The sequence below is a fragment of the Mus pahari genome, chromosome 16 (genome assembly GCF_900095145.1).
Source record: "Mus pahari chromosome 16, PAHARI_EIJ_v1.1, whole genome shotgun sequence".
In the NCBI taxonomy this organism is placed as follows: Eukaryota; Metazoa; Chordata; class Mammalia; order Rodentia; family Muridae; genus Mus; species Mus pahari.
Window position 1 is genome coordinate 39,932,459 of NC_034605.1, and position 23,689 is coordinate 39,956,147.

At 42.3% G+C, this 23,689-nt stretch overlaps 1 protein-coding gene across 1 annotated transcript in view; it reads right to left on the minus strand.

The window, feature by feature from the left end:
- Positions 1-23,689, minus strand: part of F13a1 (coagulation factor XIII A chain) — a 171,529-nt gene that overhangs the window by 6,293 nt on the left and 141,547 nt on the right. Inside the window, exons 13-14 of the mRNA XM_021215683.2 lie at positions 21,302-21,462; positions 7,444-7,580 (exon numbers count right to left, since the gene is read on the minus strand). Coding sequence (XP_021071342.1) covers positions 7,444-7,580; positions 21,302-21,462 — 298 coding nt within the window. The remainder of the gene's footprint in view (positions 1-7,443; positions 7,581-21,301; positions 21,463-23,689) is intronic.

Genomic DNA, 23,689 nt, shown 5'->3' on the forward strand with positions numbered 1-23,689 from the left:
CAGGCCTCCACAAATACAAAAATATTGAAATTATCCCATGCATCCTATCAGATCACCATGGACTAAGGCTGATCTTCAATAACAGTATAAATAATAGAAAGACAACATTCACTTGGAAACTGAATAACACTGTCCTCAATGATATCTTGGTCAAGGAAGAAATAAAGAAAGAAATTAAAGACTTTTTAGAGTTTATGAAAATGAAGCCACAATGTAGCCAAACTTATGGGACACAATGAAGGCAGTCCTAAGAGGAAAACTCATAGCCCCGAGTGCCTCCAAAAAGAAACTAGAGAGAGTATATACTTGCAACCTGTCAGCACATCTAGAAGCCCTAGAAATAAAGGAAGCAAATTCACCCAAGAGGAGTAGACAGTAGGAAATAATCAAACTCAGGGCTGAAATCAACCAAGTGGAAACAAAAAGAACTATTCGAAGAATCAACCAAACCAGGAGCTGGTTCTTTGAGAAAATCAACAAGATATATAAACCCTTAGCCAGGCTAAGTAGAGGGCACAGGGACAGGATTCTAATTAACAAAATCAGAAATGAAAAGTGAGACATAATAACAGATCCTGAGGAAATCCAAAACATCATCAGATCCTACTATAAAAGACTATACTCAACAAAACTGGAAAACCTGGATGAAATGGACAACTTCCTAGACAGATAACAAATACCAAAGTTAAATCAGTATCAGATTAACGATCTAAATATTCCCATTTCCACTAAAGAAATAGAAGCCGTCATCAATAGTCTCCCAACCAAAAAAAGGCCAGGACCAGATGGGTTTAGTGACTACCTCACCTGGGAATCCATCCCATTATCAGCCACCAAACCCAGACACTATTACACATACCATAAAGATTCTGCCGAAGGGACCCTGATATAGTGGTCTCTTGTGAGGCTATGCCAGTACCTGGCAAACACAGAAGTGGATGCTCACGGTCAACTATTGGATGGAACACAGGGCCCCCAATGGAGGAGCTAGAGAAAGTACCCAAGGAGCTACCTATAGGTGGAGCAACCCTATAGGTGGAACAACAGTATGAACTAACCAGTACTCCCAGAGCTCGTGTCTCTAGCTGCATATGTAGCAGAAGATGGCGTACTCAGCCATCACTGTGAAGAGAGGCCCCTTGGTCTTGCAAACTTTATATGCCCCATAGAGGGGAATGCCAGGGCCAAGAAGTAGGAATGAGAGGTGAGCAGGGCAGGGGGAGGGTATAGGGGACATTTGGGATAGCATTTGAAATGTAAATGAAGAAAATATCTAATAAAATAATTTTTTTTAAAAAAGAGCAGAAATGTGTTGGGGGACCAGAAATCAAGTGCTTGTGCCCAGCAAGTAACTTACAGCACTAAGAGATTTAGTAGTCAGGGCCACTAGCTGTCGAGAGTGGTCTCAAGGTACAGCGTCAGGCCCTTCTCCTAACCACTTGGCACAGGCTGGAGACACAAAGTTGCTCTGGTGATGCTTAGTTTGAGACTGGATATATGTGGTAGGTAGGAGTGGCCAGAAAGGAGCACTGCCAAGGACAGTCAGAAGTAGCCCACACTGCAGTCATATGAGCTCCCATTTGCCTTTGGGATTCCAGAATTACTTTAAACAGTGGTCAAAGGAGAGAGGCATATGGAGGCATATGGCTTTCCTTGACCTTTTTAGTATAAAGTTAAACAATCAAAATATCACCTAAAGTCAGCAAAATTAAAATGTACATTCCAGATGTCTGTGTCACCACGTGCTCTGGGACAGGAAGGGGATGAGCGCCAATAATGGTCTGAGTATGAAATGTCCCCCCACAGGCTCCCAGTCCCCAGCTGGTGAAGAGCCGATTGATGTGAGAGTGATGGCCAGTCCCTGCTTCTCTGTGTTCTGGTCCACCACGGTGTGAGAAACACTCCCCACAAGCTCCCAGAACAAAGCCACTGAGCCAAGGTGCCATGCTCTTACCTCCATGATGGACTATTGCCTTTGACACTGTAAGACACAATAAATTCATCTTCTCTAAGTGGCTTCTGTCAGGTGTTTTGCCATAGTGATAAGAAGAGCCACACATCCCCAAACACAGAATGAGAAATGTTCTTCTCCCCCTGTACGGGGCCAGTGGATGAGAAGCACTGTGGAAACTCTCCCAAGGCCCAAGGTATTGTGTTCCCAGTGATAATTCAAATGTCCAAATTGATTTTGTAGAAGTTAATATTTTCCTCTTTTTGGTTCTTTGTAGATGTGGCTCTCTACATTATTGTAACCAGTTTCCAAATTATGAAACGCACAATCTCTATATAAATATTGTTTTCAATTTGACTTTATGATTCAACGTTTGGAAAACACTGACTTCACTGTTGCTTATTTACAAAGGCGATTGAGCATTAACCACTGCATAGAGCTAGAAGCTGGTTGGGAAAGCGAAGTGACATACCCTCAAATTTGTGGCAAGAAATGTTAGAAACATACCATTGTTATCAACATCCCCTCCACCTTTGTGGTCATTGCTTGCTGTGTCCAAGCTCCTTTGGCCTAGGAAAGTCCCTTCTGCCTGCATGTGCCCAGGAGCTCAGTCCCTAATGTAGAGTGAATAATTCAATGTGAATCTGTGTCTATGGTATCAAAACATCTCTCATGTTTTTAACCGGATCCACCCATTCTCTCACCTGAGGTTTTCCACATAATCAATGTCCTACGTTACAAAAAAGTCATCCTGCTTCAGGCTCTATCATGGACTGGTGCAATGCAGGAAATTACCTCCCGCAGGAACAAAACCTTCAGCCTTGTTTCTTCCTTTGTGATTATTAATTAGCAAAACCATCCATATAGTATGTGTATGGATGAAGATACTCAGATATGAAAATTCACAGGAAGGGCATTTTGCTTATGGATACATGCCTCACAGAAAGAAGAAAAAACAGTTTGCTCATTTCAGTCAGTGAAATAATGTTGGAATAAACCTATTTTCTGGGCACAAATGTCGTGAAAAATGATGCTGAGGAATGTGCTGAGGCATCGGGATGTACTGGCCATTTATCATCCCCAGCACACACAGGCAGATGTAGCCATCATCACAGTGAGCTGCACAGCACCTGTGGTTCATCCTCTGTCTAGCCTTTAGCTTCTAAGAACTTAAGTTTAATGCCAGCTCATCAAACTGGGAATTTTTTTCTCTTGAATTAATTCATTGAACCTGATCATGTTTTTAAAGGCAAAAATGAATCTAGGAGAATTATTATTTAACATTCTGGAAGTATCAAATACAGAAATTTAAAAGCCGGGGGATCACCAGGAGGCAGTAACTCCGAACAGTTGAAGTAGAGGAGAGGCAGAAGGGCTGAGAGTGGGGGTGCCAGAAGGTAAATCACCCCGCAGTCATGTCAGTTTGCACTGAGTGGAGATGGTGACATCACAGTGCTCTCTGTATTTCCCGCTCTGACTGCCTGTTCACTAGTTCCCGCCCTAGGTCCTCTCCACTTCAGGCTGGAGAGCTTCTATGTATCAGATATGAAGGAGACAAAGATCTGGGAGATGGATGAAGTTAGTGATTTCTTGACTATTAAGAACCCAGAACCCTATAGGGCTTATAGAATTATACAGGAGGTCAACTAGTTACAAGAATTTGGGACTTCTAGGTTAGATCTCATCAACATTAAGCACAATGGGATATTTCTAATTATCTGGCCCTATGGAAGTGAGTGTTGGTTGCCTCCGGTCTTAGTTGTAAAGGTATATGCCTGGGGCAGGAGGAGTCAGAGAAGATTATCAAGTAAGTCTTGAAAACAAATCCTTCTGATGCCATGTCACTCCCTCCCCCATACCCTTATGTCTGACTCTGAGGTGTGAAACTTTTCTTGCTTGGAAAGAGTAATACTCTAGTTCTGAGTTTGGGGACTAATGTGGATTGAATATTTGTATTGTTTTTTTTTTTCCAAAAGTACATCTATTGAAATCCCACCCTTATATAATAATGTCTAGAGGCAAAGCCTTTGTAAAGTAGTGAGATGCGGTTGTGAGAATGGGGCCTTTGTGATGAGATTTAAGCACTTAGACGAGATATAGAGCATGCCTACCTACTTCTTGTTCCACCATGGAGAAAACCTGGCAGGGAGACAGATAGCTATCTGCCAGCTGAGAAGAGAGTCCTCAACTGAAACCCAATTGCCTGGCTCTTTATCTTAGACTTTCCTGGCTTCAGAACTCTGAGTACTATATGTCATGTATAACTTCCGAGTCACTAGAACGTCTGATGAACACAAGTCTCCATCTGCCTGCCCTCGGCCCATCTGTCATAAGCTTAGGTACCAGTTACATGTGTTTCAATGTACTTTAAGCCAATGCGTCAGGAGGATATCTTTATAGGGACTGGCTTCATGTTTCCTTTCATTGATTTCTCTAATCATACCAATGCTAACAATAAGCAAATAATTCTTAGACTCCATGTACTTTGACCTCTATCCTCCATATGCTATGTCACTAACTATGATGATCATCTTTTTTATGGGATGTAGCAGCCATTTCTGTGCTGTATTAGTCAGCTTTCCATTACAATAATGAAGTGCCTGGCATAAGCTACTCATGAAGTTAAAAACCTTCTGATCATAGCTCATAAGGTTCAAGTCCTAGATTGTGTTGCTCCATGACTTTGACCCCCCCAAGGGAAAGTGACATATAATGTTAGAAACATGTATCAGAGAAAGTACCATGTATCTATCTATGTATGTATCTATCTATGTATCTATCTATGTATCTATCTGTACTGGATAGCTTTGTGTCAACTTGACACAGCTGGAGTTATCACAGAGAAAGGAGCTTCAGTTGGGGAAGTGTCTCCATGAGATACAGCTGTAAGGTATTTTCTCAATTAGTGATCAAGTGGGGAGGGCCCCTTGTGGGTGGTGCCATCTCTGGGCTGGCAGTCTTGGGTTCTATAAGAGAGTGGACTGAGCAAGCCAGTGGAGGCAAGCCAGTAAAGAACATCCCTCCATGGCCTCTGCATCAGCTCCTGCTTTCTGACCTGCTTGAGTTCCAGTCCTACATCCTTTGGTGATCAACAGCAGTATGGAAATGTAAGCCAAATAAACCCTTTCCTCCCCAACTTGCTTCTTGGTCATGATGTTTGTGCAGGAATAGAAACCCTGACTAAGACACTATCTATCTATCTATCATCTATCTAATCCTATCTAATCTATCTATCTATCTATCTCCTATATCCATCTATCTATTTTCTCTATCTATCTATCATCAATCATCTAGCTATCTTTCTATCATCTATTTATGTATCTATCATCTATATCTCTCTATCTAATCCTTCTATCTATCTATGTATCTATGTATCTATCTATGTATCTATGTATCTATCTATGTATCTATGTATCTATCTATCTTCCCCTCCCCCACTAGATGTTTTCATGTGGAACTGGGTCACTTATACAAACCCTAGCACATGTGTTGGCCTTGATTGAGGTAGAATTCCCAAGACAGTCAAAGTGCAGGTACAACACAACTTTCTGGCACCCCAGAGAAATCTTGTGTTACTGAGGAGGAAAAATTGGATACAGCAGGCGGCTGTTCAGCAAAGAGAACGTGTTTCACTTTGCCTGAGCAATTCCTGTATCTAATTGGAGTGGGAAGGTGCAAGAATGGGTGAGGGAGACTCTCATTTCTGACGGAAACAGGGCTATTGCTCTGACCTCTTCTTCTGGCTGGCGTTGATTTCTAATTTAATTCCTTTTCCCCTTGCAACTTTCTTATTAGCATAGGGAGGCTGTTATGGCTTGTGTTTGCATTTTTAAAAAAGCACTCAAATAATTTTCTCCATTGTGTATTGCATTTGCAAGAAGGCTACTTTGAGATGAAGGGATGTAAAAGTTGTAAGCTCTGCAGTTGCAGAGAGCATTTTATGAGCTATAAAGGTGCTTCAGAAAGGCCTGGAACTTGTACTACAGCTCACCGAGAAGGATGACTTCTACCAAGGGCACTGGGAAAATTCCCAGCATATAGGTTCATGTGGCAGTTTCCAGAGTCCCCGCCTCTTCCTTTTCTGTGTCTTAGAAGGTCACTCCCAAGAAATGTGCTAGATTGATTGATGTTGACAGGGCCTTATTTGTAGTAGAAATGAAAGTAATAAACCTCAAAGATTGGGATCCATTCTGGATGTCACGCTTTAAGAGGATCACTGATAAACTGGAGTATAAAGAGAGGGAGGGAGCATCACATTAGAGGTAGGAAAGATGACGTAAGGACAAGAATGTGGTACCTGGCAGGGGAGAATTAAGGACGAAGAGAAAGCTGTTTGCAAACTTTTGGAGCCACCAGATGAATGAAGTGGGCCTTATGTTGCTCCAGTAAGAAATTAGGTAGAAAAGGGCCTGCTGTTTCTGCAGTTAGAGCTACCTGATCATGGCATGAGCTACTGCGTGAGCACCAACCTTTTTAAAGAGGCTACAGAAAAAGAATGGCTGGGTATAGTCTGGTGGTGCTTCTTGGCATTGAAGAGGCAGAATTCTATTCATATTACTACATAGGTTGAAGACTGGATCAAGTCTAAACTCTTCAGGCTCAGCTAAAAGAGCAGCAACTGAGGCCAACACGTCTAGGCAGTGGCTGATGGTAAAATCTGAAGGATGGTGTTGAAAGGACAAACTGTGAAAAAGGATGTCTTCGAAACATTGAAGACATTCATTTAGAATTGATTGATTCCTGGAGAGGTAGTGTGGTAAAATAATCTGAATTTGAACTTCAGAAATAGGCCACCTTAGCTCAGATTTACGAGTATTCTCACACGTATCATGAGAGCAAATCAATCTACCTCTTTTATTCGTTTGTTTGTTTTTCCAGACAGGGTTTTACTGTATATAGCCTTTGCTGTTCTGGAACTTATTTTGTAAATCAGGCTGGCCTTCAGCTCACACAGATCTTCTTGTCCCTGCCTCCCAAGTACTGGGATTAAAGGCATGCACTGTCACCACCAGGCATCAGTCTAACTCTTTAAGTCTCACATTCCTGTATTTACCTCAGTAACGAAGTTTAAAGAACTTAATAGAAGTGTTAGACCAACCCTGTTTCTAATATATCCAGCATACATTGTTCATAAAAAGGAGAAACTTGCCAGATATTCTCAGTGGTGGTATTAGATCTATCTATCTATCTGCCTGCCTGCCTGCTTATCTATCTATCTATCTATCTATCTATCTATCTATCTATCTATCTATCTATCTATCTATCTATTCATCCATCCATCCATCCATCCATCCATCCATCCATCCATCCATATATCTATTGAGATAAGAGATAGGAGAGGTAGAGAGATATAGATAGATAAATAGGTAGGTAGGTTGATAGATAGATAAATAGATAGATTGATAGATAGGTAGATAGATAGATTGATTGATAGATAGGTAGATAGAATTCCATTAGTTCTTCATTGCTTCCCTCCTTGTCCTGGTACTTACCGGAACATCTTCCTCTTGGGTAACATCACTCCAGGACCATCCAAATGAATCCAGACATTTTGTAGCGTTTCTTTTAAAGGATTAGTGAACTCAACAGTCACAACCATATCAGAGCCAACCATGACAGCACCTCGGACCTGTGAAACAAGTTAAAATGACAACACAGCTCATTAGTCACAGCACAACCTTTCTGCTGCCATCTCCTTGGGCATTTTTCTCTTGTTGCTGAGGTTTTACAGTGTGGTTACTTCTCGGCAACTCACCAATGAGAAGAAGAGAGACTATTACTTCAACTGCGGAATATCTAATGAGGAAAAGATGTACTAATTACAATCCCACCTTTTTACTCATTATAGAACTTCCTCTAATTAGAGCTGATGTTAATAGTGGTGGCCAACAACTGCTCCCTGTCAGCAGGATGCAGGAGTGTCCTGTGGAGCAACAGATTTCCAAAGTGAGGGTAGCTAAGTGAACTCTGCTTTTGGAAAGAACTCAACTTTCCTGCACAGGTCATGAGGGATTTTAGAAATGAAGAGGTGGGAAATATTGCAAGAGCTTGCGCTTTCTTGTAGATGTGTTAGAAAAATCCCTAAGGAGAATCCTTGTTGGGGTTGAAGAAAAGGAACCTCCATGCTAAAATGGGTGCAAGAGGTTTCATCTGTAGTCATGTCTGATTCCAGGAAGGAAGAAGTTCAGAGAACATGAGGTTATTTGTGGCCCTTTTACCTAGAGCAGTCCCCCAGACTATCAGGTGTTGGACAGAGTGTCATATAAAACAGCTCAATGCTAGTGATACAATTATTTAGGTTATAGTCTTGACTGACTAACTCATTCGTTTTTCTCTATTTTTACTAAACTTATTATTTATATAAAGAACAGGCTTTGTTATGCCATGTTTTTACACACACACATACACACACACATTATATGTATATACATACACACACATATATGTATACACACACACACACACACACACACATACACACACACAATATATCCTTTGGTGATACCACCATTACTTTTCTTGCTACCTGTTCCTTGCCTGCTGGTCACCTTCTTCTTTAATAGTCTCTTTTCAATTTCATGCTTTAAAAAAAAAATCTAGATTCCTCATATGGATGAACACATGCAATATTTGTCTTTCTGAGTCTGGATTATTTCATTTAACATATTGATCCTCATCTCCATCTGTTTTCTTGCAAATGACATCTTTATGATAGACTAAAACTGCCTTGTGGTGTAGACACACATTATTTTCTTTATCTGCTCATCTGTTGATGGATATCTAGGCTGCTGGCTCCATAGCTTTGCTTCTGTCATGGCATATCTTTAGTCTGCTGAATGAATTCCTTCAGGTATATACCCAGAAGTGGTATATCTGGGCCATATGGTAATACTAATTTTAGATTTCTGAGAAGCCTCCATATTGATTTTCATAGTGGCTGTATCAGTACACATTTCCATCAATGGTGTCTAAGGGTCCCTTTTCCTCTATATTCTCAACATTTGTTTGTTTCCTTGGTGATAGTTACTCTAACTAGGGTAAGATGAAATCTTAATGCAGTTTAAAAATTAAAATGTTTATTGAGTTTGTTCTTGGACAGTTTTACACATATAGAACACGCACTTAATTATAACTCTCTGCTTAATCTCCCTTCTGCTCTTACCGTGTCCACGCCTCCTTATAAGTCCCATTTCCACATTGGTAATTTTTTGCTGTGGTTTATTTTATTTTATGTTTGACACCACCATTTAGTCTTAAACAGTGCACCACACCTATGGGACACAGACTTGAAACTGTCCACTGCAGCCTGGTGATGACAATTACTTGGACACACAACTGAAGATAATGACAACCCCTCCCAGAAAATCCATCATTAGCCAATAGTTTCGAGGAAGAAGTAGAGCCCAGGTTGGATCTGTCTGATCCATGAGTGACTGTTGACAGCTCCATGAATATGATGGTATTGACTGTGTTATAGATGCCCAGAAGTCGGGAGCTCATAGCTGTTCTTCCAGCTCTTATGTTGTCCTCCCCCTCTTCCTTGATTACCTGAGCCTTAGAAGGATCAATACATTTATAGATGATATTTACAGATGAATACTCAACTCTAAATTATTCTCAGCACCTTGAACACCCCTGCATTTTTTGAGGGTTTTTAAACATTATTTTATTAGATATTTTCTTCATTTACATTTCAAATGCTATCCCGAGTGTCCCCTATACCCTCCTCCCACTCTGCTCCCCTACCCACTCACTCCCACTTCTTGGTCCTGATATCACAGTTCAAGCTTCTTTAAGCATTAGTGCTGCTTTTGATGTAAATAACTGCCCTGAGCCCAGCAAATAGTTTGTTAGAGGAATTGTTTTAAAGTGGCATTTACTGGTTGCTTGAGTTTTCTATGTAACAATCCATCATTATTACATTTTTTCCTTTAGCCAGTGCATAATATAGGAAGACACACACAGAGATGAAACTTTCTTATGAATGGAGATTAAGAGAAAGAACATTGCCTGGAGAAGAGGACCCTTGCTTACCGACTTTACAGCTGAGAATAAAATCTTATGGTTTTGCTTTTCTGGTTTGTGACTAAATTTATGTGTATGGGATTTAAGAAATTCTATCAGAAAGATAAAACTTTCAACCAATTCATCATGTTTATTTCATGTCTGCATTGCTAGGATGTGTTTAGGGGCACTGAGGGTAGGGCAAGCTAATAATGATGGAGACAGAAATAGGCATATCTGAAGGTAAGGGTTGTATGCTGGGAAGAAGTCATTACTTGAACCAGTGGGTACTTACAATTACAGAGACCTCAGCCCACTCTGGAACAGGAAGATAGAAGCCCAGTTGGTAGAATCTATAATTTGTTTCTTTTGAGCACTCAGGCTTATTACTAAGGACCAGATCCATTGGAAAACATGGTTCATGCAAATTCTCACACAAGAACTACACTTCTTTCAGTTCCAAGGCACACAGGAAAAAAGATATTCATATCATAATCAACCCTTAAAGAGAAAAAGATCTTCTGAGGCAGGATCATTGGCATTGGCATTTTTTTTTTAATGAAATAAATATCTAACAAGAAAGTTTGAAGCCACTGGCCAGAATAAGATTAAAGTATTTCTATGAAAGAGCCTCAACTTAGAACTCGGACATGTTGGCCAAGGGCTTTGGAAGCTACAACAACTGAATAGCAACTGAACAATGAAAGTTACTTCACTTAAATGTCCACAGGCTCACCAGGAGCAAGGGAGCTTTGGAGCCTTGACAAAGCTAAATATAAATAAGGTTGAATGAAGAGATAGGCCAACTAATGGAATATGGGGCCATGGCTGGAAGTTACTTTAGTAGCTTCTTGGGTAGTAAAATGTGAATGGATTAACCTGGTCTGAAAGCCGTAACAAAGCCAACAGCCAACTAGAGACCAGGGTTTCCCAACCTCAGCACAAGAGGTATTTTGGAATGAAAGCATCTCAACTGAGGGGGTTGTCTTGAGCCAAGAAGGTATTTAACAACATCTCTGGCTTCTGGCCACTAGATGCCAACACCCTACAAATGATGACAGCTACAAATATCTAGAAATTGCCAAATATCCCTTGAGAAGCAAAGTCCTTCCTTGTCCTCAACGTCCACCCTTGGAAGCCATGGTTACTGAGATGCGAAAAGATTGAATCTGTCACTTTTTTCCCAGGTGTTTTGATTTGTTTCTCTTTGGTGTCCTCAGTTTAATACTCTAGTGTGTCTAATTAAAATAACGTTGAAACCCACTGAAATGCTTAAAGTAGTTTTCTCTACTTAGAAAAGGCTACATGGACATCTTTGGTAAGAATGTTTGCTATTGCGACACTAATAGAGAAGCATTTTGGTACAACCGCCTTCACTGTCATCATCACAAGGATGAGCAAAAGCCTTTTAATAAAAGAACCTAAGTTGTCCCCAGGCCCTATACCAGATTGAGGCTGTCAACAGTCAATCATGGATCTAGGCTGATTCATAGAATGCTATCCTTCCTTGCTATACTATTGGCTACTGATGGAGCCCAGCATGCTCCAGTGCATAGTTCCAAACCCATGGTCACACAGGGGCCCTGCTTCAGTGAGTCACAAAGGGAAAAAAAAGACAGGAATGTGAGGAGGGGGGAGGTTGACAGGAGTAAGAAAGAGATTAGAGAGGTTGGGGCGAGAGTAATCAGAATGCTTTATATGCATGTATGAACTTGTCAAGGAACACATTTAATTAATAGCAACAATAATAATTATTATAGTAATAACATTTAAAAAGAAATGACACTACCAGGTGCTATTAACACTTTCTCTGCATACATGGACATATCCAGTACTACCTAAATGTATTTGCAGGGAATTCACTCTGAACCATGAAGGCTATCCATTATTTTCCAGGATCCGTGAGTCCCAGATTATGAACCATTTCTATACTGCTGAACTAGCTCCTAGCTCCTAACTTTCTGGATTGTGGAAAGACATATCCATCCAGCTCACTAATGACAGACTGTTTCCTTATCTGAATTGCTGGAGACCAGAAGTTTAGATATAAGAGCTTGGAAAATTTTACAATATTTGTATATGCACTTTACTAGCTGATTATCCCTAACATAAACAAAACAAAACAAAACAAAACAAAACAAAAATGTGAAATACTCCAAACTCTGGAATATGTTTGCATGGTGGCTTGGAGCTCAGACCGTTTTGCCTTTTGGAGTTTGGGATTAGGAATGCCCACCATGTATTTGAAAGGTTGTCTGGTGTGTTCTGCCTTTGTGGATGGGTATTAGATCTGATTATGATCACAGGACAGAGTCTTCTTGGCTAATTTCACGTGTCACACCCAATTACTTTGTTTCCAGGTATTATCTCTGCAATTAGTGTCTGGGTTAGGTGCATCAATACTGTTTCTAGCAGGAGGCTGGGGAGCAGTGGTTGATGGAGCATGACTCAGTTTAGGCTGTTGTGTGCTTGCTTAGTAACCAACAAAGCTGTCTATTCTCTTATGTTTGCCTCTAGCTCCTAAAATTACAACTTCCTGTCCCTGACTCTTAAGAGGATGCTGAATCATAAAAACGCAGAACAACCTAAACACAATACTTAACTGTTCAACAGTCAATAGCTTTCTTAGAAAATTTGAGTGGCACTTTCCCTCCCTTTTTCTTAGAATAGAATAAAACACTTTCCACTTTCATGATATCTATTGACTTAGGGAGATGTGATGGTATTGGTGGAACAGAGGGCAATGGTTCTGGGGGGGGGGGGAAGAGTCTGTGTTGAATTCTTCATGTGTTCTGAACATCTCACTTTTCTAATGCCATGATAACATTTCTATGTCAATATTACTCTCTCTATTCTTTCTTTCATTTTCTTTCTTTCTTTTCTTTCTTCTTTCCTCTCTTTCTCTCCCCCCTCTCTCTTGCTCTCTCTTCTTCTCATAAAGCCTTAAGGGGAGACCTTAGCGAAATCTATAGGAGCTTAGGAAAGGCACAGCACCACAGGTACTGGTTTAAAGAGGTATGCTTATGACAGGGACCAAGGAAAAGAAAAGAGACAGAGGACACGCTGTCCTTGGAGATGGCTTAAGCTTTTATAGATAGCTCATGGCCCAGTGTTTCACTGCCTTGGTGGTTTAAATGAAAAAATGTCTCCCATTGTTCAGACATTTGGATACTTGGTCTCCAGTTAGTAGTGCTGTTGGGGAGGATAAGGGGTGCAGTGTGGATGGAAAAAGTACATCATTAGGGTTGGGCTTTGAGGCTTTATAACCTCACTCCATGTCCAGTTCACTCTCTTCTTCCTGCTTATGGTTGAGCATGTGATCTCTCCGCTTCCTGCTCCCACTGCCAGGTCTGACTAGCATCACGTTTCTCCGCCATGGTGGGCGCTTACTCCTCAGGATACGTAAACCCAAAGAACCTCGTTCCTTCTAGAGATCGTCTTCGTACTTTATCACAACAGCAGAAAAGTAACTCATATAACTAACTCTATTTAAGATATCTACTTTTAAAACACAACCCCCAGTATGTCTTTCCAGGGTAACTACTGTACTTGTTAATATTGATGCACTGAGTTCTGTCCTGTATAGAAGGTCAGGATAGCAAGTGCTACTCAGATCCTTTGAGGAAAAGGAAAACCATTCTTGCCCCCCCCCCACATACACAGGGAAAGAGGGAGAGAGAGAGAGAGAGAGAGAGAGAGAGAGAGAGAGAGAGAGAGAGAGAGAACTGAAAGGAAGGAAAAGTTTGAGAGTGAAAATGACTTAGGTTGGCAGTTTGATTCACCAAACAGTCCTTATCTGAAGTGCTTTCAATCATGTCTTCCACATATCATTGGAAATTGAATTTCTTCCCTCCTACTCACTCCACGGTCACTGCTGGAAATAAGCTGTTGCTTGTTGGTAAACTGCTCACCAGCTCCAGAGCAGGTACTGGTCTCCACTAACATGTATGCTGTCATTTACTAAATGAAGCCAACAGTTTTGCCAAGGGCAAGTCATGTAAAAGCCCATGCCAACAAAGATGGTAGTCACTAGCTCAGGTGGCCTCTGTTAGACTTAAATGAATTAAAGTGAAGTGAAATTTGGAAAACGCTGACTGTGGTGGAACCTGCTATCTTTTTGGGGGATTCAAAAAACCTCATTGTGGCTTATATACACTGTACTGACAGAGTGGATTTAAAATATCTGCCAGGGTAGAAAGTTGTATCAAGTTAGTTAATCTATACAAGAATTATAAATATCAAGTCAATCTATACAAGAAGTGTGGACAAATACTGTGAGTTTACAGATAAGGAAATGGAGGAACAGAGAAGCTATGTAACTTTCTTAAGTTCACACAGTAAGGAGGAACAATGAGACATGAGTGCAATTGGTACTAGGTCATTGCTTAAACCTATCCTGTCCTGATTCTGTTTAATAACAGTAATACAACAGATGACTTACATCAGTTTTTACTTAGTAATACGAGGACGTTGCCAATCATTTTCTCTACTTTTGCCATTAAATCCTTGTAGCTCTATGGGCTTGGAGAGTCACATTGTTATTATTACCTCTATTCTCTTGGTATTAAAGCAAAACTTAAAAGCTAACTAGAGCTAGTAAATTGGAAGAACCGAACTGGAAATAAATCTAGGTCTTTCTGACTTAAAACATTCTCCTTGAAACACCACCCACACTGTGATCCCTGACAGATGAGATAAAAATAGCAACCCAGCGAAGAATCATTTGCAGTGTTAGCTTTCATGTTATCGCTAAACCATCCTTTGAGGGCACCAGTTCTAAGATGACCCTGAACTATATTTGAAAACACAGCTACCACCCACCTTTTTCTTTTTGACTTTACGAGGGAAGAATTTGATTTCCTCGCCAGTGCGAAATGTGACAAGGTGGCCTCGAGGCCTTGAGGTATATTACTGGGTGATAATGGGATTTTCTATTTAGGGTAAAGTTGGGGACATACTTTTAAACAAGGGATCCAGTAGCTTGCATGTCGTAGAGTGACAAGGAAAGAAGATGTGGTTGCTCATTCTACGTGCTTTCCTTTGTGTGTCTGTCTTTTCTAAGACTTAGACAAGAGCAAGCAGGAAATACACAGAGCAACCTGTGCTTTGGGTGTGGCACATTCTTGAGTTCACACGGTAAGGAGGGGACTGAGACCTTAAAGCAATTGGTACAAGATCATTGCTTAACTGTATCCTGTCCTGGCTCTAATAACACAGATGACTCACAGTGCTTTTTACTTAGGAATATGAGGACCCTGCCCGTCATTTTCCTTACGTTGGGCTATTGAATCCTTGTTGCTCTATGTTGCCTCTATGTTATTCAGCTGTCCAGAGAGGTGAGACAGGAGTGCTCACATCAGGGCCGTGCAGCTCACACAGAGTCCAGACTATGCCCCCTCTGTTGACACAGTTTTCATTGTCTCCCTCAACAGACAGCTGGGATCCTCTCTGATTAACAGCTGTGGGTGGGTATAGGCACAGAAAGCTGTGGCAGAAGTCCCTCATCTGGCATCCTCTGGGAGAAGACAACTTCAGAGAGAAGAGGCCTCTGTCCCTCCTCCTTCCCTTGCCCTTAGCATCCCCCTCCTGAAGGAATGGGCTAAGTTCTGGTGATTGGGCCAGAGTCACTGTGGAGCAGGGATGCTAATGAGTTTGGGTTTTTTGTTTGTTTGTTTGATTGATTGATTTTTAAAATTGGAAACATGGAGAATAATATGGTTTGGATTTTAAATATCTCCCAGAGAGCTTAGGCTACAAGTGTGAGATGTGGAGACATTAAGGATTAAGGACATTAAGAAAACATTAAGGCTTGTGGAAGAAAGTTATGTCACTAGGGGTATGTTCTTGAAGGAGATACTAGGACCCTGGCCTTTTCCTACTTTCATATTTTCCTGGATATTGTATTCCTCTGCTACATGTTCCAATCATTATGCAGCATAAACAACTGACCAGAGACTGATACTCTGAAACTGTAGTCCAGAGTCACCTTTTCCTCCTTTTAGTTGACATATATGAAGTATATATCATATGATATATATATATGTACATACACATAACAAACATAACATATATAATAAAATATATATTATATATTATGTATATATTTGACACACTGAGAAGTGTAAGTAGTCAGAGCTCCCAAACCTTAGGTATGGGGCTCAGGGTTAAGAACACGTTTTTTGTTTTTCTACTTGCCATTAATGAAAAACCCAGGACATTTAGGCTCTTGTAGAGCAAATAGAAGCCTTATCATCCCTTACCTAGACACTGTTAAGTGTTTCAGGACACTGACTGTATTACAAGTGTTCCACCAAATTTTAATTTTCCATCTGAGGCACAGGTGTATAAGTCAGGATGTTGGAGGCACAGGGCCCCAGAATTCACCTTGGCATCTTCCCTGCCTCACTACAGAGACACACAGAGTCAGGGTTCTAAGATGGCCCGGCAACCTTAGCATGAATCATAGCATCAAATGGAAGGCTCTAGTTGGAGCACAACAGTATGATAATTATTGAGACAAACAATGTTTCTGGAGTTAGATGAAATGGTCCAGTTAGGGAAGTGTTCCCTTTTTTATAGGGGGTAAAGCTTTTCATCATGCTATGGGACTGGTGATGGGTGGGTAGACTTGTCTCTCTGAGCCCGCAAGAACACAGCACATGTAGGTGTAATGCTGGATGAGATGGGGCCTTCCCTGGATTTTATTCCGGGGGGAGGTCAGCAGTGACATGTCTCATGTGACCTATTCTTACCATCCCCGTGGTAGCTGTGAAGCTGTCGTTAGCCCAGTGCCTTCTAGGTGGGAATGTGGGTCTGGAAGCCTGCCATGGCACTGGGCTTGCCCACTTTCCTGCACAATTGCCACTGCCCATCTTGAGCATGAAAATAAGCCTTCATGGTTGAGAACCAGAGAACCCTGCTAAAAATCGCTGCTCACACACTGTGGGTCACAGCACTTCGAAAAATGTATGTGCTGTCTGCAGACCAGCTTGCTTCCTTCTGTGGCCCCTCTTCTCCAAATGGCAACTGCCCATGAACAATTAAAATGCCAGGGAGCCTTTTCCCCAAGGCTTAAAGCAGCTTTTGACAATCAACACATGGGAAGGCAGAGAAAAATTCCAAGTCTGCTTTTAATAAAAATATACTTTTCTCATCAAAATATTTTGATAGCACAGAAAAAGAGATGTATGCTCATTAAAATTTAACGAATGTCTCCCCCTGCCATTTTCCATATGAGGATCACACACCGTGACTCATGAGGGGTGGGTGCTGGGCATAGTTAAATGGGGACAAATTTAACTCAAACCCAGTCTCTATCGAAATGGGGATGAATGAAGCCGGAGATGTGCCCATTATGATGTAAGAACCTGGCTACTGGCCCATGTCTTTTGGTGAATGTAGCTTAGATTCAGATGGCCAGATCTAGTATCATTCCAGGATGTCTAGATTTGCACTAAAAAGGGTGATGGGGGGTGGGTGGGCAACATCTGAATTCTAGCTTTCAAGCAGCTCCATCGTTGGGATCAAACCTAGGAGTCCCAGAAGGCAATGTTTTGGGGCCAAGACTTTGTATAACTGTTGGGAGGCAGTTTCCACCAAAGTCTTTTTCATGGAGCCAATGACAAAGCTTCATCCAACACATTCTACACTCAACTCTCGATGTCTCTACATGCTCTGGTGAGCCTATCTTTAGTCTTCCTTGACTCCCAACCTCTACCCTAAACAAAGCCACTTCTGTAGTCTACCCTGCCCTCCACGCAATTCCCCATGCTTCCCTCTGGTACCTAGGTGTATCTCTCTCCATCTCTGATGGTGGAATGATAACTATTCATCGATGACAGCCTATTCCCTTGGCCTAAATTCTTGATAGTTCATCAGAGCTGTGATCTCCCAACTTTGCAACCCACAAACCTTCCTGTCTATGCTGCCACCAGTCCTGCTTCCTATAAAAGTCCCAGTGTGAAGAACAATGTGGCCCAAAGTTCACATGCACACCAAGAGAGATCTGGGAGAGGGGTTTCAGTCCTTCCCTGATCAGGCATGTCCAAGAGATAGTCACTCATGAAGAGAAGCAACTATAGTTAAGAGCCAGTGGCATGTATCAACTGTTCACTGTGACATAGTCATCACACATCCTTGGCCCAGTCAACACAAGGATGCCATGATGAAATTGATGAAAGAATTGCTATTGCCATTCTCACTTCGGTGGAAAAACAGACTCTGGGAGGCTCAGTGACTTGGTAGGGTTACATTGGTGTCCTGTGGAGAAAACAGCTTTAAATTCCCTTGGTTGCAGGGTTCATGGTTTGGACACTGTGCTATAAGGCACTAACTTCTCTGGGCTTCTGTACAGTGAAGGTTCCAGTAATACCTATCTCTCAGATAAGATGATACAAGGGCATTACTTAAATTCCAGTGCTTAATATCTCTCAGCTGCTGTCACTCCTGTCAGCAGGCTGGCCTCCTCTTCCTCTTGCCTGCAGAGTGAGGCTGGAATGATCTGTCCTAACTACCTCTTTTCACGTTTGCCCTGTGCCTGATCTATCCATACCCAGCATCTGCGAGAGGCTGAGTCTGCTGCGAGCCCCTCCATGCTTCAAAGGGATAGACAAAGTAGTCCAGCATTTTCCTAACATTTGGTGAGGTGATATGTTGTAGGCAATTTTGGACCACGTGTTTGGAACCCTTGTGGGCTTTGTACTTTTAGTGTGTTTGGAGTTCCTGCTTTATGCCATTTATCTTACTGAATTCTCTGAAGTGTTCTCCCATGTAACAGTCCAGCAGAGTATTTTCTGACCATCTTTCCAGTACCCCCTGACAGCAAGCCCCTTCCTTCCCTTCCTGAGCCCTCCCCATCACTTCCAGTGCATGACTGGCTTCTGAAGGACACAGCTCTGTTTTACTATGTCTCCAGTGTCACAGGTGCCTAGTACAATACCCACAGTTTCTAAAATCCGGATCTGTTACAGCTGGGTGATATCTGAGTGGCATTAGGGTGAGTAGTCCCTTTCCCTGGAACATCTCATTTCCTGTTTGGATTTACTTTAACCTTGAAATTGGTGGGGTTAATGGTTAGGGCTTGCGTGATAATGGAAAAACTCTATAGTTTTTCCAGTGTTAGTCCTGGACAGTATCAGATCTTCTCTCTCAGAAAATGGCCTTGACTCTGAGTTTCCTCCAGAACCAGAATCCCTGCTTCTGTCACAGAAATTAACCCAAACCGAACTATACCAACCCTGGTTCCATTCCTGTTCTGGTCTACTAACATGTGGAATGAGACCTCTGTAATTCTGCCATGGGGAGTTCAGTTGCTCTTAAAGAATCTTAAAAGATAGAAAAAAAATCCAACCCTTCTAATTAATAATACCCCCAAAGATCAAAAGTATCAGTTTCTTCTATACACACATTTTATTATCAGTGGTGCAATTAAATTCTATTTTGCACTGTGGTCTGAACACTTCACAGCTCAGAAAAGCTTCTCCTGAGATCTTGGCAGGGACAAGCCATTGCTTCATAATGAGGTGAACATGAGAACTGTCTCTGGTGGGAAAGGCAGAGATCTGAGCATGGGCCCAGGCTCTGCTTACATCCCCCTAAGAGCAGCAAAAGATGCCTTTGCTGTGTGGTTGAGAGACATCTTCAAGTCTCTGACTCCAGAGAGCCAGTGTGCCTCCTGCTGCTGTGGTCCTTGTGCCCCCAGCTAATGAATTCATGCTCTCGTGGCAAGATGGCACTCCTGGAGTAACCCAAGTGCCCTGTTTTCCTGTTTAGCATTTGTTTCTGACTCTACCTACAGAATTCTGATTCTCTCTCAGCCTCATTTACATTCTGCCTTTTAAGGCCTGTTGTGCAGAGGGTACCAATCACAACAGGTCTATGGTAAGTGACTGCATCTCAAGAACAGAAGAGAGAGGATGACAAAAACCTTCCTAGACGTAGAGGGTCTGGCATTCTTTTCTTCAATGGGCCCTATACATATTCAGCTTTGTGTGAGCCTCATCTTGGAGTGGTTCATATACCATTGACACACAGCCAGATTTTGAGAAGTGGACGAGGCAGTTCTCATGCTGCTTCTGTAACTGGACTGCTGGGGTTAGAGACCTAGCTTTACATCTTGATGACGATGCGTTCTTGCACGAGTTTTACAGCCTCTCTGCACTTCAGTTTTCTCACGTATAAAGTAGAAACATTTGTACTGCTTACCTGTAGGGTATACTGAGTGTTAAAAGCTCAGTTCTATATGTGATACTTTAATAGCAGTTGCCAGGGTCCAGGATATAAGCAAGCAGAGCAGCTATATTGAATGCCACACAATATCCATTAGCTTAAAGAGTGCTTCATAAGAAACAAAGCTCATCTCTCACTCATGCCCAGTGTCCCATCTCTGAGGCCACTTAGATTACTTGGTTACTTCGGGATACTTCATGTTAGGAGGATTTGTACTAATCACTCAGTCTCCTAAGAGAAGAATGCTCTCCAGACTCCAGGGAAGTTGTTTAAGGCCACATCCAGATGGCATATAATGCCACTCTCCAAGGTGACCACTAGATGCTTGGCTTCCAGTGCTTGGAAGGGGTCTTGGTAAGGCTGTCTACTGATCCCACTAGAAGCTGCCCTATGCTGCTGAGAAGCAGGTGACCCATTCCCCTGGATTGCCTTTATCACCTGCCCCGAGCAACTTGAGAAGAAATACCCTGTACTACCTGGACAGCTAACTGTGCTCTCCGCACAACTAAAGCCATGATCCAAGTGGGGAAAAAAAATAAGTCATGGTAACAGAAGCCAGAAAATTTGTCATCTTGGTGAGTGGGGTGGACTGTGAACAGGAAAAAGGCAGGAAGGAGCTTTCTGAAGATCTGGGGATCCTCTATATTTTCATCTAGCTGGTGCTTATAACGGCATATGTATATTCAGCTACTGCTCCCCAGCTGTACACTTCAGCTTGCACATCCTACTGCATACAGTCACACCTCAGTGAATGACATTACTGCCCCAGATGCAGAAGGGACGGTGTAGGTAGTTTGCAAGCCTGACCCACTTTATTCTGAAGACAGAGTTCTGAGTCTCTCTCTTCGTCACACATCTTTATCTTCCTCCACAAGTGTGTTTATACCACAGGTTATATTTATATCTGCAGTCACATCTATATATTTAAATAAGGAGAGAAGAGGAGTGTTATATGCATGAGACTATATATAGAATATTTTGCTTCTTTCAAAGAACAGGAGGATCCTAGCTCCATTATGTCTTTTGGACACCCCCTCCTCCCCCCATATGCACACACAGTCTGGCTACTGACTAAGCAATTTGCCCTCCTTTCTTGACTGAGATGTGATGCTCACTGACCTTGATGGTGATCTTGGGGATAGTCAGCACTACGGACTTTTGCTTGGCCAGGACATCCCTGGACTCGTTGATGCGTGCCGTGACGAAGAAGTGCAAGAGGCCCTGTTCCAGAAGGTGGCTCATGTATTCGCCAGCTCTGACCAGCACCTCCTTTTTCTTGGCTGGAGGGAGGAAAAACCAACAAGGCTGCCATCAAGACCTGGACAAGATGGCATATGGCTCACTTGCCCTCTCCCATCCTCCCCTCGTTAGCACACAAGTCACCAGGAAAACAGCAAAAGACAAGGAGTCAGTCAAGGCCAAGCTCTCCTGTCTCAGGGGTGAAGAAAGAATACACTGGAAATGTAATTGTTGGTGAGGTCTTACAGCAGAAAAGAGTCGTCAAACGTTCCAAGCATTGCGTTTGCTGCTGTAAAATGGAAGGCGTAAACAGAGATATTAAAGGTGGATCCTAGGAGCTTCAACCATGCAGGCTCTGACCTGGGCCAAGGCAATCACAAGATGGCAGAGAAGGAGCATGGAGCGCCCTCTCTCCTCTTTGTGATTGGGAAGACCTCTGTGTGGAAACCCCACTGCTAGTTTTCAGGGTAGAGGATAAGCCCTGCAGAATGTCATGGAGGATGGGGAGTAGTCTCATTCCCCTTCCAATCTCCATGGGGGGTTGAGGATGCAGAGTTGTATCTGTAGCCTGGATCCATTTGCTTACTCTGTGGCTCCATTTCCCATAGCCCGGGATTCTAGAGCCCAAAGGGCAGTTCTGCAGGCTGAGCCCAGGGATGTATGTCCTTAGAGACAGTGCATTTTGTCCCTTGGTGTTTCCAGAGATAGTAATAAGCAGTGGTTTTCTTCTGGTTTTTCTTAGGGGAATGAGTTTGGCTACTAGGTTTCCTTAGGGTAGCAAGATTTGTCCATTTTTCTTTGTACCCATCTTTGCAGAGGATCTTATCACCACTTATAGTCTCAGCCTCAGGGCTCCCTTCTTCTTGGAGGCAGACTATTCTCTCAATCACAGCTCTGAAGAAATGGGGCTGTGCACCAGAGCCCCAGAGAACAGTGCTCCTGAAATAGTCCATTATATAAGTGCCATGTTGCGCCACCGCACAAGAAATTGTTCTAGATAAAGTTTATTAAACGCGGCAAGAGAAGGAGGAATAGATTTTCACTGTATGAGTGGTGGAGATGGGAGGCTGCCAACATCATTTATGGTGTCTGGGGAAAGCCAAGGGAGACACAGGCTGGAGCTGCCTCATCTCTTCCAAAAAGCAAAGGACACTAAATATAGCCAAGTGACAATGATAACACCTTCGAAGGTACTGGTTGGTTTAAGTTATTCAAGTCTCCCAAGCTGACTCTAGCCCACGCATTCCCTTTAATCACCAATCTGAAAAGTCTGCTTCTCATTCTTCTTGGAAAACTTTACTTGCAGTAGAGGCACTGGAGAATGCTTGCTTAGGGTCAGACACGTGTGATTTTGCAAAAGACTAAGATTTACTTCAGATGGCAACATGCGTTTTATTGCATGCAATTGATGCCACCTACCTACACTAATTAGTAAATTAGCAAAAGAAGAATAAGGTTCTAATTCCCTTTAAGTTATTTGGGACAAGTCCTGAGTGGTCTGACTGATGGAGCTGTATTAAAATCGACTTGGGCTTAGATTTGGTCCCTACATGAATGACTCAATTGAGAAATACATTACATCATTTTAATCCATTAACTCATATAGAGTTATCCCTTCATTTTTAATATTTGCAGGGGAAAGGTTTATTTTGGCTTATGATTTGAGCGCATACAATCTGTCATGATTTGAAAGGCCCAGGAGCAAGCATGAGGCTGTCATGTTTGGTTGTGTTGCTTCTGCAGCCAGGGAATGGCTTGAGTCCATCCTTTAATTGGGCTAAGGAGACAAGGAAGATTGAAGGATGCATGTGAGGTTGGAAAGGAACTGTTTCTGGTGTAGAGAGATGTGATGAATTATAGACAGTTCCACTCAGGGCCCCAGTTCATACCCATTGGTTCAATGTCTTTGACCACGGGGGGACCTAGGTTCTGTTACCTTCATGTCTTTAACCATATAAACTGAGCCTGAGTTTTCCCACCATGTTGGAAGGTAACAGGAATTCCAAGGCATTTCACACCCGTCACTCATGGAGTTTCATCCACTCCTTCCTCTCATGTGCACAGGCCAGTCAGGTGGACTCTGTCTTCAGAACACGTGCAGATCGGACTTGTTCTTAGCACTGTCAACACGACCACCACATTTCAGCTGAATGATGATTACAGCATCCTAATTGGCCCCCGAGCTTCATTCCTGCTTCTGTGAGCTTCTCATCACAGCTGCCAGTGTGATCGTTCTTATTTTTTAATTTAGAAAATTATCATTGTGTG